This window comes from Tubulanus polymorphus, chromosome 2, assembly GCF_964204645.1.
Source record: "Tubulanus polymorphus chromosome 2, tnTubPoly1.2, whole genome shotgun sequence".
In the NCBI taxonomy this organism is placed as follows: Eukaryota; Metazoa; Nemertea; class Palaeonemertea; order Tubulaniformes; family Tubulanidae; genus Tubulanus; species Tubulanus polymorphus.
In genome coordinates this window covers 31,001,811-31,015,042 of record NC_134026.1, presented here as the reverse complement: position 1 = coordinate 31,015,042, position 13,232 = coordinate 31,001,811, and the positions used below count along the sequence as shown (strand labels likewise).

The following is a 13,232-nucleotide window of genomic DNA, read 5'->3' as shown; positions in this document are numbered from 1 at the left end:
CAATTTAAATCCATGCCTGAAAGTTGTTTTATGAAGAGATATTTTTGGAGCCAGTCTATTGTTGCCATGGATCCAGAGTTCCACTGTTGTAAGAGTTGCTTTTATCATACTGCCATTCCGAGGAAGCTGAATTTCAAAAGTGTCTAGAGATTGAAAATTCAAGATTTATGAAATCTAAAAATCTATTTTTCTTCAGTCAAAAATTTGGTAATGGAAAACTGGTTTGTGGAAAGAGTTGGTTGTACTGATGTTTTTCTGCAATACAATTAACACAAAAATGATTTTTGTTGTAATTATCAGCCAGATTAAGAAAATAATTTTCTTTTTTCAGTCTAAAAATAAGTAATATATTTGAATTTGATCAGTTTTAGACAACAACGATACAATATACTAGTCTGATTTGGACTGTCAGGTGCTGCCCCTAAATATAACGCTAGCGGTAAATATGAAAACTAATCTATTACTCGCTTGCCAGTAGCAGCTCTGGCAAGCAAGTATGGCCAAGGTTACGTGGGTAAAACCAATTCAATTAAATTCGTTTCGGTGTGATTGCTAATTATAACTGTGATTAAGGACAGTGTACAGACAACCGCGGACTATCGTGTTGTTTCAGAAATAAATAAACAACAACAACAGAGGCAAAAACTTCTCGAACACAGAAACAGACGCACACATTAACAAAAGTAAGTCAAAACGAAGCAAGAAGGTCAAACAACCAGCACCAATCGAATCAATTCGTCCATTTTATTCAACAAATTCACTCCATTTTCACTTTCAGATGCGTCTGACACAGTATCTTCTAAAAACTGTGAAATCTAAAATTAGAGATCCATATGTTCCTGCAAAGATCATGCCAGGCAACATCTGGACTGGGTAAGTAAAACCGGACCAACCGTCGTGAGGCCTGAGGGAGGGTACTCATTCTGCAGTGAATGACTGATCTGCTTGATATGAACTGATGAATTATTCTATTTTGCAGAAAGCATCGTTTATATGAACCAGTTACAATCTCACAGAAAAGAGCTGCTGTCAATCAACTTTTATTAGAAGAACAAAATAGAGAATATTTAGCCGTTCCATATCTAACTCGGGTAAGAAAGTTTAGAATCTTTGAATTCAGGGGTCATTTGCATAGCTTAGACTTTAAGACCAGTCTAAAACCAACTAAGTTCTTAAGCCAATCTAACAACTTAAGACCAGTCTTTTGGACCACTTTTGGACTGAAGCCACGACTGTGCAACTCATGTGGTCCTGATGAGTTTAAGTGAAAATTAAATTGAATTGATGTGGAAATGAGATCGATTTTAGAGTTGATACCGGTAATTGAAATCCTTGTTGTTAAACTGTGTCCAGGGTGAAGCACTTAAATCCATATAATTCTTTCATTCAATCTTTCATGTTTGCCTTTTTTCATCTCTTTTTTGGGGCAACTGGGTCCAGGGGCATGCGTCGGGGCGCTCAATTTTGTGCAAAAATAAATCCAATAAACTGTCCAATAAAGCAATTTCTGTTAACAAAGGCTCTATTTTGTCCAATAAGCTTATTCTTGTAAAAGTTAGAAATGTTACCCACAGATCCCAACCAGAGTTTGATGAGTTTTGAGTTTGAAAAGGTCTCTTAATTTTCCTGTATTTGATTCTTGTTTGTTTTTAAGGAGCAAGAACACGGGTCGATGAAAGAAAAACAAGATGAAAAATGGAGGAAATTGCGTGAAGCGATATCAGGAAAATCAATGCGTCCAAATCGATTTCTTGTTGATGCTTTGGAACATTTAAATCATAATAAAAGATGGGAATGAAGTGACTTTGAAAATAATAAATGTTTCGATTTTTCATTTTTGGTGATTTTGGTGCCTGAATCAGTTGGGCAACAGCTATTTCTATCATAGAGAAGAAACATTTCAAGATACACGTTGAGTAAGAGCATACATTTTTGAATTTCCCACTACCGGGATTTGATCAGGAAATATCTTTATTCCCGATTATGTAGTCAAGTCAGAGCTTGGCTACCGTAACGTGCTGCCTCTATATATTACATTGACGGCGAATCAGTGAACTAACCCGACCGCGGTGATTCCCGACTGTGGCATGCGAGTAAAATGTTAGTTCGCATATTTGCCGTCAATGTTTTGCATAGGGGCAGCACTTGACGGTTAGGCTTTGACACTAATCGGTATTCTTACCGTGGTATGCGAGTATGTAAACAATAACATCTCCACGTGCGGTACACATTCCATCGTATCATGAATTTGACAGTAAAGCTATAATTACGGACAAACACAGATACAAAATAGATGAAGTAGCGCAGCGTTATTGTGAAACAGAAATCGTTTAGTAAATATGATTTACTGTAGAGGGCAGCACATTACGGATGTGCCGCGAAGATGCTGAGCCTGAGGAGATGATGACATTTAGACCCTCAGCTGCTGTATCTCTCCTCCTCACAGAGTAATTTTAGTAGGTTAAGTTCCAAACACCCTGATTAGTGGATGACGATGACCTTTAATTACTCAGTATGGTATTGAGTTCAGTCACTCAACAAGTGAAAAAAACCCACCACGGGATCACAATCGATAGAAGAGGGGTCCAAAATTAGATATTCCAACCAGTATCCTAGGACCCCGTCCAAACCTGTCTGTATCAGTACTTATTAACTATTAATGGTGGTAAGCTTTTAATACCACAGCCTGTCATTAGATTACAAAAGCTTACGATTATAGGTACGGCGCAACAGGCCTAATTAAAGATTGAACAAAATTTTCATTGGTATGATACCTGTGGGTCGAATCTTTGATTTTGGACCCCTTAGCTATCATGATGAGCATCTGTGGGGAATCCTAACCGACCAGTGAGTCCAGCAGGAGAGTCTGATGTGACCTTTCATTGATTTAGATGTTTGAGTTCTAAGTTGATACAGGAGACTGATAGGCCTAAATGAAGCTTGTTATCATAAAGATGAGAGATAATATGTTTACAGGGATGGATATTATTGATACCATATATAACGATATTTCCTTTTATGATGATATTATCAGAGATCATAGCTGTTATGTTAATGCACAATACAGCGTTACAAGATGTATAATTGATCACCATGGTGATACAGTTTCGACCCTTATAGATTATTATTAGTTATGTTTATAGTGCAAACAGTTATTATCATGATGACAATAATTATCTATATATAACATCATGTCTGATTCCACCTGTGATGTAACGTCGATAGCAGGTGCAGACTCTGAGGTAGTGCTGCTACTGGTAAAAGGAATTAAGTCCATTTGCAGGATTGCCATCAGAGAATAGTATTTTGTTGTGGAACATAGAAAAGGTCATTCCTTTTTTTCATCGGGTTTGGTTTAATTTTTACACATCGATTTATAGATCAGAAAATGATTATAAAATTGCTGAAAATGAGAAGTCTTATTCAAAAGATATTAAATTTATTTCTCTGTTTATTGTTTTTTCAACAGGTTCATGATGTCACAGTCAAAGCTATGCTTGTTTTATACTGTTACAGTTTTGCTGTTGATTTCGGTGAATTCAATCTCTGTCGATTTTGGATATCATGAATACGCATCAATGTCGCAATTACTTCAGAATATTCACAAACAATATCCGAATACAACTCACATTTATAGCATTGGCAAATCCGTCCAAGGTATGTATCAAAAACTATCCAAGATCCAGTTCCACAGTTCAGGATCCAGTTCCACAGTTCAGGATCCAGTTCCACAGTTCAGGATCCAGTACCACAGTTCAGGATCCAGTTCCACAGTTTAGGATCCAGTTCCGCTGTTCTTATTATTGTATATAATTAAATGTTTAAGTTTTTAAATTTTTGAACAGGGCGTGAATTATGGGTTCTAGCTATCGGTACTCGTCCTGCTGTCCACTCTGCACTCATTCCAGAAATTAAATATGTCGGAAATATCCATGGAAATGAGGTAATCTATTCAAGTACCCGGTAGTCAAACTAGTTTAGGTCCTCACTGAAGTCATCTCTATTTTTGATTCCCAATTTTTATTTCCAATTTAAAGTATTTGTCTTCATTTGGTTATGAGTAATGAATCTGATAATTGTCCCAACTGTGGCAAAGTCAGTTTGAGTTTGATTTTAACCAGATTTTCTTTGTCTCTAGATTCAAACTAAACTCAAAATGTTGAATTTTTTCAGCCGGTCGGGAAGGAATTATTGTTACATTTAGCTGTTTATTTGCTCAGTGAATACGGCAAAAATTCCACGATTACGAAATTAATTCAATCAACTCGAATTCACTTGTTAATTAGTATGAATCCTGATGGTTTTGAAATTGCACATGAAGGTGATTGTTACGACATTGTCGGAAGGTAATTACACGTAGTTCTAGTTTGTTTTAACTGCCTCTATTGTTGTTAATGGTGTTGCCCTGATTTGATTTGTTTGATAATTCACACTCTGTGTAATTCAGGTTATATTAACCCCTATTGACTTATTAACAGGGTTTCGAATGAGTCTGTCGGACAAAGTCTGAAAAGCTTTTGGAAAAAACTAGGATAGGCCCTGATTGATGCTTAATTATCATAGACAAAATCCTAAATCAAAAAGTGCTATGCCAGGAAAAAGTGCTGACTTTCATCTCAGTCCGACTGCGGCTACAAACCCTCATCCTGGTATTTACATTAAACATTTTATCTAATAATATGATCACTTTTTGCTGAAATTTCCTAGCAAAATTTTTACTTAAGCACTGAGCTGTATAGGACTAAGCACTGAGCTATGTTCTTATTCAACGTTTCTGATGAATATTTTCAATGTTTAGATATAACGCAAACAATGAGGATTTGAACCGGAATTTTCCGTACATCTTCGAGCCATCCTCGACGCCTCATCCTCCGATACAACCTGAAACTGTAGCTGTGATGAAATGGTTGAAAGAAATACCGTTTGTTTTATCGGCGCAACTACACGGAGGAATCCTAGTCGCTAATTATCCGTACGATAACATAAAAGGAGGTATTTATGAACTTTTGATTTGCTATGGTTATTGTAATAACGACTCTCTCTACTGCGGCAAGCAAGGATCCATCGCCAGGTGTCGCTAGTCGGTCGGATTTGAAATCTATTTTCAGGAAGCTACGTAAACGATGAACCTGAATATCACGCCTCCCCCGACGATTCATTGTTCAAACGAATCGCGTCAGTTTACGCTACGAATCACCCGACGATGGCAACAATCGGCTGCGATGGAGAGATATTCCCGGGCGGTATTACTAACGGTGCTCACTGGTACACTGTCGCGGGTATGTATCCATCATCCGTGCTCATCCAGATTAACCGGGGCATACTTCCACAGTTGCTGAGTTGAGATTTGAGTCCTCTTGATTGAAAATAAACTAATTTTAACTTCAATAGCTCACAACTGTGAAACTGGATCTGTTATTTTAGAACCGCTCAAAGTTAATTCACTATTTTACATATAGGTGGCATGCAGGATTATAATTATGTCCATGCCGGATGTTTAGAACTGACACTCGAGATTTCCTGTTGTAAATATCCCAATAACAATCAGTTAGAAGATCATTGGAACAGGAACAAACAATCAATGATTCATTTTCTTCAGCAAGTTTATACAGGTATGTGATATGATGTTTAATTTCAGGCTCAGTTTAACAATGGACGATTGTTAGACTGACAGTTTAACAATCGTCAACAGCCCAGATTTTAATCTACCGAGCATCCATGTTCATGTCCTCATTGATAATTTATATTTTTGAGGTGTGTATGGTTACGTCAAAGATTTGCATGGAAACCCGGTCGCTAACGCTGTCATTGTTGTGAATGGTTTAAATCATCGATTCATAAAAACGTCGCGACAAGGAGAATATTGGAGGATTCTGATACCGGGAAATTATCAAATCAAGGTAAAAGCAGAAATAACTAGGCACGAATAAAACATCATCGTGGAAATAACCACCCATGAATAAAGCATCTGTGGAGATAACTAGCCACAAATTAAACATCGCGGAAATAACTAGACACGAATAAAACATCATCTTGGAAATAACTAGCCACAAATTAAACATCGCGGAAATAACTAGACACGAATAAAACATCATCTTGGAAATAACCAGCCACGAATTCAGCACTTCATTATTAAACATGCATATGTTAATTTTTCAGGCAGAGAATTCCAATTTTTCCTCAGAGAAAGTGAATATTCACGTTAAAGAAGGACGACATGTTATACAGAATTTAACGCTGAGTTTACAGATCAATGGAGGAAGTTCGTTATTCCATTCTTCATCGACAGCAGCAGCAGCAGCTGTCAGATTGTACCTGTCAATCATTGTTCTAACCGTCTTCAGTTATGACATCATGTGCTTCGATACTGTTTAGATTCTCATTTTGTTTTATTAAAACCGGTTTTTGTAAATATAGATTTGTACGTTAGACTGTGCGCTTGCTTCAGATCGCCGATCGGTACTGTTGTATCTCTGTGAGGGGGCGTGTAGATTGCTGGCCAGTCAATCGGTCATTATCTCATGAATTGGAAAAGGTAATCCAAAGGTAATGTGATAAAATGATAATCCTTGCTCGGTGACGCATGATAATCCTAAGATTGGCTTTGTGGCAGGCGGCACAGTCAACTGAGAAAGTATGAAATAAAGGTGCTAAATCAGTTTTATAGTGAATTATTTTACTGTTAAAGTTGATATTTTAGACTCAAGTACCGTACTTGTATTTGTATCGATTTTTTTGTAACACGTTTGTACCGAGAGGAAGCGTCCATTTGAATCAAACTGCTGTTTGTTTGTTTCATCTTTATAGAATTATATATTAACTGTTTACATTAGGAGATTATTAAAACGGAACTTTTCCGCCACCAGCAAACTTGGTTATCTTGTCGTAGTTCGGACATGTTGACGACTTATCCAAATAAACACTTAAATCGGATTGAATTCAAGACAAATTCAATAATGCGACGATTCAATTAAGTTGTACTGCACGTTTTTATGTTAATTTCAAATCAAAACATGAGAAATGTGAAAATAATCATCACTATTAGCAACACAACGCCCACCAAAATCTGCTCAATATTCAAACAATCTCTATAGCAACAAATATTGACTGTTAATATTGATCCAATTGATTTCATCAATTTTATATTAGTAACAATCGCATTTGTAAATTTGGCTTAATGATATATTTGCATATCATACATTGAAGTATTGTAGTAAAAGGTGCTCAATAAATACAGAACAATATCTCAATCAATATCCATTGTATATTTATATATTCTCTAATTCTGCGAAGATGTCAGAGTTGAATCGAAGAAAGAGTTGAATCGAAGGAAGAGTTGAATCGAAGGAAGAGTCGGTGAATTGTTCCTAATCGTTTTCATTATCTTTCAATTGTTGAAATTGTCTCTTAATCTCGAAGGCGATGACGCTGCAGGCGATCGCTGAATTCAAACTATCGATTCCTTTAATCATCGGAATAAAGACTTTCTCGCCGAATCTATCAAATACGAGTTTATAGGCGGCGCTACTGATGCCTTCAGTTTCACCACCGATCACTAACGTTACGCTATCGTTCCTAGCGTAGTTTATAGCGTAATACGGTTTATTTGAAATAGCGAGGTGTTTATGAAATTCAGTTTCGGACGATGAATCGTCCTCGTTGTTTTCCGACCGAATTTCGTTATCATTATCAATTCCCGAATCCGGAATCTCGTACGTGTTTTCCTCATTCTCGAGTTCCGCTAGTAATTGATCGCGATTGATTTCGTCTCCGTCGTTGTTTTTAGTGATATCCGCGAGGAACACCGCCGAATTTTGTCGGATATAAGCGGATATCGTCGACCATTCGAGATTATCGATTAGAGGAATTTTGAAATGAGCACCGGCTGCAGAACGTAATACTTTCGGCTCCCAAACATCAACACATCCTACAAAAATACAATTAACAATTGAAACTATCTTAAAACGTTCATTACATTCCTGTGAGGCCACTTTCCACCCAGTTACCTAAATCCCCTGAGTTTTCGCTGATTTGTCCACGTTATAACACAATTCCAGGAGTGAATCAGAGAAATTTCAAGATTCAAAATCTTACAATTCATATATTTTTCATTGAATCAAGTATTGATCAAGAACAATAACATTATTTGAATTCCCCAAATTGTCCCCGTTTTTTTCTGATTCCTCAAGTTTTGTCAGGTCAGTGACCACCCAGAATTCAGTGAATTGAATATATCAAATAAAACCTTTTGAGAATAGAATCCTCTGACATCCAGCTGCTGCAGCTGATCGGATGATTGTCCCCATATTTCCTGGGTCTCTGATGTTATCACAAACGATGGTTAAAGGGAATTGTGATTGCGGCGCGGCGACTGGAGGCGGTTTCTTAAACACAGCTGCAAGTAAAAAAACTTGAAATCAATAATTGAGATGATGATCTGTCGAAGAAACTTCACGTACCAGTAAACCTCGCCCAGTCCTTACTATTACAAACTGGTACGAGAGACAAAATTAGTTCCAAGTTTACGATCAAACAAAATCAGAATTCATTTCATTTTACAGCAAGTTCAAGATAAGTTTGATTGAAGCCATGTGTGAATTTTACTGCACAGATAGGTTCTACACTATTTACCCAGTAATCCTGATGGTGTTTTTACATCTGACCAGATTTTTAAACTTTGATACTGTATTTTGTATAACTGATATTTGTATTCTAACTGCGATAAAGATTGAAGTTCGTTTAACAGATCTTTCCGAGTGAAATAAAGAGATTTTAATTTCACTCCCGAAGATAACGCATCATTTATCAGTCGTTTTCCTTCCAGTAGAATTAACTCTTCTTCCTCGCGATATTTCCTCGATTTTGCGGAGCTGACAACTTTACTAAAACAGAAAATAAAATAGAACGACTGAATTTTCAATATAACCGTATGAGAGACTGCAGTTGTCTGTACCTAAGACAACCATAACTGTACTAATAACGCAAGTGGGAAGTGGGAAGGTGACCAAAACTTGGACAGGAAAACTTCATCATAAAGTTTCATCAAGTCCAGAGAGTGGCCGTCGATTAGCTGCGCTCTGAGTACTGGATGTACTGAGAGCTTACATGCTGGCGGTCTAACTGCATCTAAGGTCACCTTTCTACTGTGTGGCTTTTTGTACCGATAGGCGATACGTAATAACAGAGGGACACAAACTGCAGCAGTCGCTCCAAAAACCCATGCTTCTCACATCCGACTTAAACCGAGAATTCGTAACTTACACAAATCGCCGGTCCCCATCTTCAAGTTTCAAATATTTCAGTTCTGAAGTTGGAGTTTTTAGTTCTTGTTGGTTATGGCTGCTGTAAATCGGTTCATTTTGGTACTCAGTACGATCACGCAGTCTACCGCCAGTTTTTCTCTGGAATTTTAGTTTCTGCTCCTCGGAAACCGTCCTAAATTTCCCTTTACTGATTCTACCGTTAAACCGACTACATACGATCAGAGGCAAACTAGGAAAACGTAAAAACCGAGAAATATTCAATAAAACGTGTATTTTCATGGGCGCGGCCATGTTGGAAATCCTCGAATGACGTCAGATGTGACCAGCGGGGATATACCTACAGTCACAAACGAATACAAAGAAAATCGAAGTTATTTACAACATTTATTTCCGTTCATTTACATAATAGCAGATCGATTTTTAAATAAAACATCTCTCACAAATATCAGTATCTTCGAGCTTCAGTGACCCCTAGGGGGACACCGACACACTACAGAGTTCATAAAGTTCGCACCACAGGACGGTTACGCAACATCATTTAAGCTATAAAATCTAGTGGTCTATTAAATCCACCTCTCCTGTTCATGTATTGTCTGTAACGTCTTTTTCGTAATAAATTTGCTTGATAAATGTTATTGCCATCGACTTGTTTACCCTGAAAGTAAACAGCAAATCGTTTTGTCATATTATAATAATTACATCATGAAGAGAGTTCTCAATAACAGCAGTGAAATAGAAACCTTTGTTGTATCAAAACCTCCAAAACCCATAACTTTCATCATCTCTTGATCTTCGGGAGAAATTTCAGCTGCTTCTGCCTCTGTAAATAGATACAACATACGTATTGGACCAGTTTCATAGTCAAGGCTTTTCCACAGCAAGACCAGTCTAATTCTAACCAATCTAACAACTTAAGACCAGTCTAAGTTCATTTTGGTTCTATAACCAATCTAACAACTTAAGACCAGTCTAAGCTCATTTTGGTTCTATAACCAATCTAAGGCAACTTAAGACCAGTCTAAGCTCATTCTAGTTTTATAACAAAACTTAGAACTTAAGACCGGTCTGAAGGTTTTAGACCTCACTTAGAGATTGAAGTACAGTGGACCAGGACTCAATTGTAAACACAGAACACGTAGGTCTAGTTTGATTCAAAGAGTTAAAGTGAGTTTATTTCCAATGTTTTAACTGTAATTTAAGGCGTAAAACTGGGTTCTCAATTCAATAAAACTCAAACTCACCGCTGACTTCAGGTTTCGACAATAATTTCGGATTAGTTGGACCTGATGTGTTGACATTCTGTTTTTCTGAGCGATCCCTGAAGGAAAAATAAAAAACATCTTAGGCATTTCTGCAGAGTAGAACACAGGGAAACCCTGTAAGATATAGGCCTATATTTACCTAGATCGCGACCTTGACCTCCTACGAGGAAGAATCACCGGTGACCTCGACCTTGACCTTCTATTGTAACGATCCCTGTCTGTAAAATATAATGAGAAAACATTTCTACACCGATTTATTTTATTTCTAGCAGTTGTTTGAACCCACTCTTTTTGGACCAGTTTTCCAGTTGTGAGTTAGAGTTAACTCTTTGAACTCCTACAGTTCATTTCCTGGGTTCAGTGTCATGAAATATATAAAATCTTTATGCATCAGCATGAGAATTATGCATCAAGCATCTGGATACTGATTGATGACTACAATCGTTTCAAAAAGACCAGCACACAGCATGCACACGAGGAGGTGGTGGTAAATAGCAAGTAGTGACTTTTAGATCACAGTTTAAGCGTATTGAAACATGAAGACACTTTTCGTTCAAAATTTTCAAACTTAAATTTGCGATATCTCGAAAACTACTGGAGATAATTCTAAAATTTAAAAAGCATATTGTTATTTGAGCCTTCTCCATTCCCACAAGCTTTCTTTCACTTTCAGTAACATTGTAGCTATTTTTGCATTTTTTATGGATATAGTTGTGAATTTCGGCAATTTCTCACTCTCAGATGAAACAGTCAAGTACCTCTATCTCTAACGTCTCTGTCACGTTTTCGATCCCTTTCTCTTGATCTCGATCTTCTTCGTGTTTCTACAAAAAGGCGACGAAACAAATGAAAACAAATCGACTATTCTATCGCCTAGCGGTCGACTATCAAACTAAAATTATACTCATTTTCTCTGCAATTTTAAGCGCGATCAAAGACTTTAATTAACGCAAAAGTTTCACAAAATCATTGAATTAAACTGAATTTTCATCTTGCATTTGAATCGAGAACCAGAACGCTGAGAATCGAATGATTTTTACCTCTACGATTTGGTGAACGACTTCTACTGCGACCCATTATTGAATTGAATTGAATATTGAATCGGTTATTTCTTAATCACAGTCTCGACAGCCCTGTACAAACTTTTGGCGATTCGAGCCCCACTGAGACTTATTTTACATCAGCTGATTTGTCCGAAAGATTGATCTATATTATTTTTAAAATGAATCGATTACGCCGTCGATACAATTTCCATATTTTTCTAGTTTCGTATGGGTCCGGTATCAATATGCCATTTGAGCAGGCAAATTTTCAAAATTTTCTCAATTTTGAGGAGGCGCGGGCTCCGAGACCTCTCGGGACTATAAGAGAGTGAATCTAATTGAGTTTGATCACGAATCAACGAGTCAGGGACTTTGAGGATTCAGAGATGACACCAGAATTTGAATTCGAAATGACATCAGTCAGACTCTCTCGCTACTGTCTGAGATATAATATTGCCTCTCGGAGCCGATTGGAGGCTTGATTCCAAGTGCAGTCTTAAATCTGAGTTAATTGAAAATCGGGTTTTAAAATGTCTAAACCACATCCAGTTGAAAAAATGCTTTTTTGTCACGAGTGAGAGACGGGCGGGCCACTTTAAGAATTAGATTTTAAGATCTCTAAGATTTGATTAATTCTTTCTATCGTAATAATGAAATACACTATGAATGTGGAAGGGTCTGTTCGAGTCCGGTGTTTATTAGCGGAACGGGCGGCGGTGAAGGGTTTCGAGTCGGCCAGAGCGGAACGAGTCAACCTCGACCTCGCGCGGTGAATCTATTCAAGGACGATGCTCTCTCTGATTGGTCACTGTAAAAATGCCAGCCCGTTGCCTATAGTCTCCCAACCTAATCCGGTAACGCGTCAATAGGTTTGAGAGCAGTTGGCGCCCTGTCTAAATCGCCGCACTCATGTCTGAGCCACCGTGCTGCCTGTATGCTGTCCTGATGTGCTGGGCTGAATTAAATAAAACAAGAACAAGAACATCCGTTTTCATGGTGAGAAAGTTTGAATTCTAAATTATGGATTGATTGTAATTGTCTTATATCCAGTAACATTGCATCTAATAAAGTTGTTGTGAACACTTTGATAACAATTTCATAGAATCATTTTCATAAATCGTAATTTTTTGTATTCCCAATTTATTTTCATTTTGTTGTAATAATCCATGTTTCTACTCGCAGAGATTGAACTATATTTTTTTCTTTGCTTCATATTGTAAACGTTAACATTCTGATTCCAAGAAATTATCTACTATTTTCTTTATTTCCAGCCGCAGAAAGTGTTTTTTTATGGAGACCGTCAGAAGAATGCATCAAATGCAAGATGAACCAAGTTGTCGACCAGCCACGACCTAGAACATCGAGAAGATGAACTAATTACTAGAACTACTAGAAGATGAACTACTACTAGAAACCACAGCACTACTAGGGTCCAATGAACTATTCTAACTAGAAGATGAACTCCTAGAAGATGAACTACTACTAGTAACTACGTCACTACTAGGGTCCAATGAACTATTAGAACTAAAAGATGAACTCCTAGAAAATGAACTACTACTAGTAACTACGGCACTACTAGGGTCCAATGAACTATTAGAACTAAAAGATGAACTCCTAGAAAATGAACTACTACTACTAGAACTACTGAGAGCACTACCTCCCAG

The 13,232-nt window shown here is 37.3% G+C and overlaps 4 protein-coding genes across 5 annotated transcripts; 2 read left to right on the top strand and 2 right to left on the bottom strand.

The window, feature by feature from the left end:
• Window positions 1-496: 496 nt before the first annotated feature.
• Window positions 497-1,799, top strand: LOC141900446 (large ribosomal subunit protein mL63-like). Its single transcript, XM_074787356.1, has 4 exons — window positions 497-683; window positions 779-873; window positions 980-1,091; window positions 1,655-1,799. Exons 2-4 carry the CDS (start codon window positions 779-781, stop codon window positions 1,796-1,798), a joined length of 351 nt encoding a protein of 116 aa, XP_074643457.1. The 5' UTR covers window positions 497-683; the 3' UTR covers window position 1,799.
• A 440-nt stretch (window positions 1,800-2,239) lies between these two features.
• On the top strand, window positions 2,240-7,080 carry LOC141899463 (carboxypeptidase D-like). 2 transcript variants are annotated; one of them, XM_074785807.1, is made up of 9 exons: window positions 2,240-2,456; window positions 3,470-3,657; window positions 3,846-3,943; window positions 4,174-4,346; window positions 4,799-4,992; window positions 5,109-5,279; window positions 5,460-5,612; window positions 5,755-5,900; window positions 6,160-7,080. In XM_074785807.1, exons 2-9 carry the CDS (start codon window positions 3,474-3,476, stop codon window positions 6,373-6,375), a joined length of 1,335 nt encoding a protein of 444 aa, XP_074641908.1. In that variant the 5' UTR covers window positions 2,240-2,456; window positions 3,470-3,473; the 3' UTR covers window positions 6,376-7,080. The 2 variants fall into 2 exon arrangements, with proteins under 2 accessions (XP_074641908.1, XP_074641909.1); XM_074785808.1 differs by lacking the exon at window positions 2,240-2,456 and adding an exon at window positions 3,214-3,327.
• Window positions 7,081-7,233: 153 nt separating this feature from the next.
• LOC141899464 (rRNA methyltransferase 3, mitochondrial-like) lies at window positions 7,234-9,546 on the bottom strand. The gene is made up of 4 exons (XM_074785809.1): window positions 9,262-9,546; window positions 8,632-8,882; window positions 8,246-8,395; window positions 7,234-7,927 (listed from the first exon to the last, which is right to left on the bottom strand). The coding sequence occupies exons 1-4, from the start codon at window positions 9,540-9,542 to the stop codon at window positions 7,368-7,370; spliced, it is 1,242 nt and encodes a 413-aa protein (XP_074641910.1). The 5' UTR covers window positions 9,543-9,546; the 3' UTR covers window positions 7,234-7,367.
• Window positions 9,547-9,642: 96 nt separating this feature from the next.
• On the bottom strand, window positions 9,643-11,609 carry LOC141899465 (uncharacterized). Its single transcript, XM_074785810.1, has 6 exons — window positions 11,566-11,609; window positions 11,284-11,349; window positions 10,665-10,743; window positions 10,505-10,581; window positions 10,004-10,083; window positions 9,643-9,918 (listed from the first exon to the last, which is right to left on the bottom strand). Exons 1-6 carry the CDS (start codon window positions 11,600-11,602, stop codon window positions 9,802-9,804), a joined length of 456 nt encoding a protein of 151 aa, XP_074641911.1. The 5' UTR covers window positions 11,603-11,609; the 3' UTR covers window positions 9,643-9,801.
• Between the last annotated feature and the right edge of the window lie 1,623 nt (window positions 11,610-13,232).

Excerpts from the sequence above, each read along its gene's own strand:
- LOC141899463 (XM_074785807.1), top strand. The coding sequence starts at position 3,474 with ATGATGTCACAGTCAAAGCTATGCTTGTTTTATACTGTTACAGTTTTG. Across the intron at positions 4,347-4,798 it reads TGTTACGACATTGTCGGAAG|ATATAACGCAAACAATGAGG; the intron begins GTAATTACACGT and ends TTCAATGTTTAG. Across the intron at positions 5,901-6,159 it reads CGGGAAATTATCAAATCAAG|GCAGAGAATTCCAATTTTTC; the intron begins GTAAAAGCAGAA and ends TTAATTTTTCAG.
- LOC141900446 (XM_074787356.1), top strand. The coding sequence starts at position 779 with ATGCGTCTGACACAGTATCTTCTAAAAACTGTGAAATCTAAAATTAGA. Across the intron at positions 874-979 it reads CCAGGCAACATCTGGACTGG|AAAGCATCGTTTATATGAAC; the intron begins GTAAGTAAAACC and ends TCTATTTTGCAG. Across the intron at positions 1,092-1,654 it reads CCGTTCCATATCTAACTCGG|GAGCAAGAACACGGGTCGAT; the intron begins GTAAGAAAGTTT and ends TTTGTTTTTAAG.
- LOC141899465 (XM_074785810.1), bottom strand. The coding sequence starts at position 11,602 with ATGGGTCGCAGTAGAAGTCGTTCACCAAATCGTAGAG. Across the intron at positions 11,350-11,565 it reads TCGTTCACCAAATCGTAGAG|AAACACGAAGAAGATCGAGA; the intron begins GTAAAAATCATT and ends GCCTTTTTGTAG. Across the intron at positions 10,582-10,664 it reads AGGTCAAGGTCGCGATCTAG|GGATCGCTCAGAAAAACAGA; the intron begins GTAAATATAGGC and ends TTTTTCCTTCAG.
- LOC141899464 (XM_074785809.1), bottom strand. The coding sequence starts at position 9,542 with ATGAAAATACACGTTTTATTGAATATTTCTCGGTTTTTACGTTTTCCT. Across the intron at positions 8,883-9,261 it reads GATGGGGACCGGCGATTTGT|TAAAGTTGTCAGCTCCGCAA; the intron begins GTAAGTTACGAA and ends TTTCTGTTTTAG. Across the intron at positions 7,928-8,245 it reads GAGGATTCTATTCTCAAAAG|GATGTGTTGATGTTTGGGAG; the intron begins GTTTTATTTGAT and ends GTATTTTTGTAG.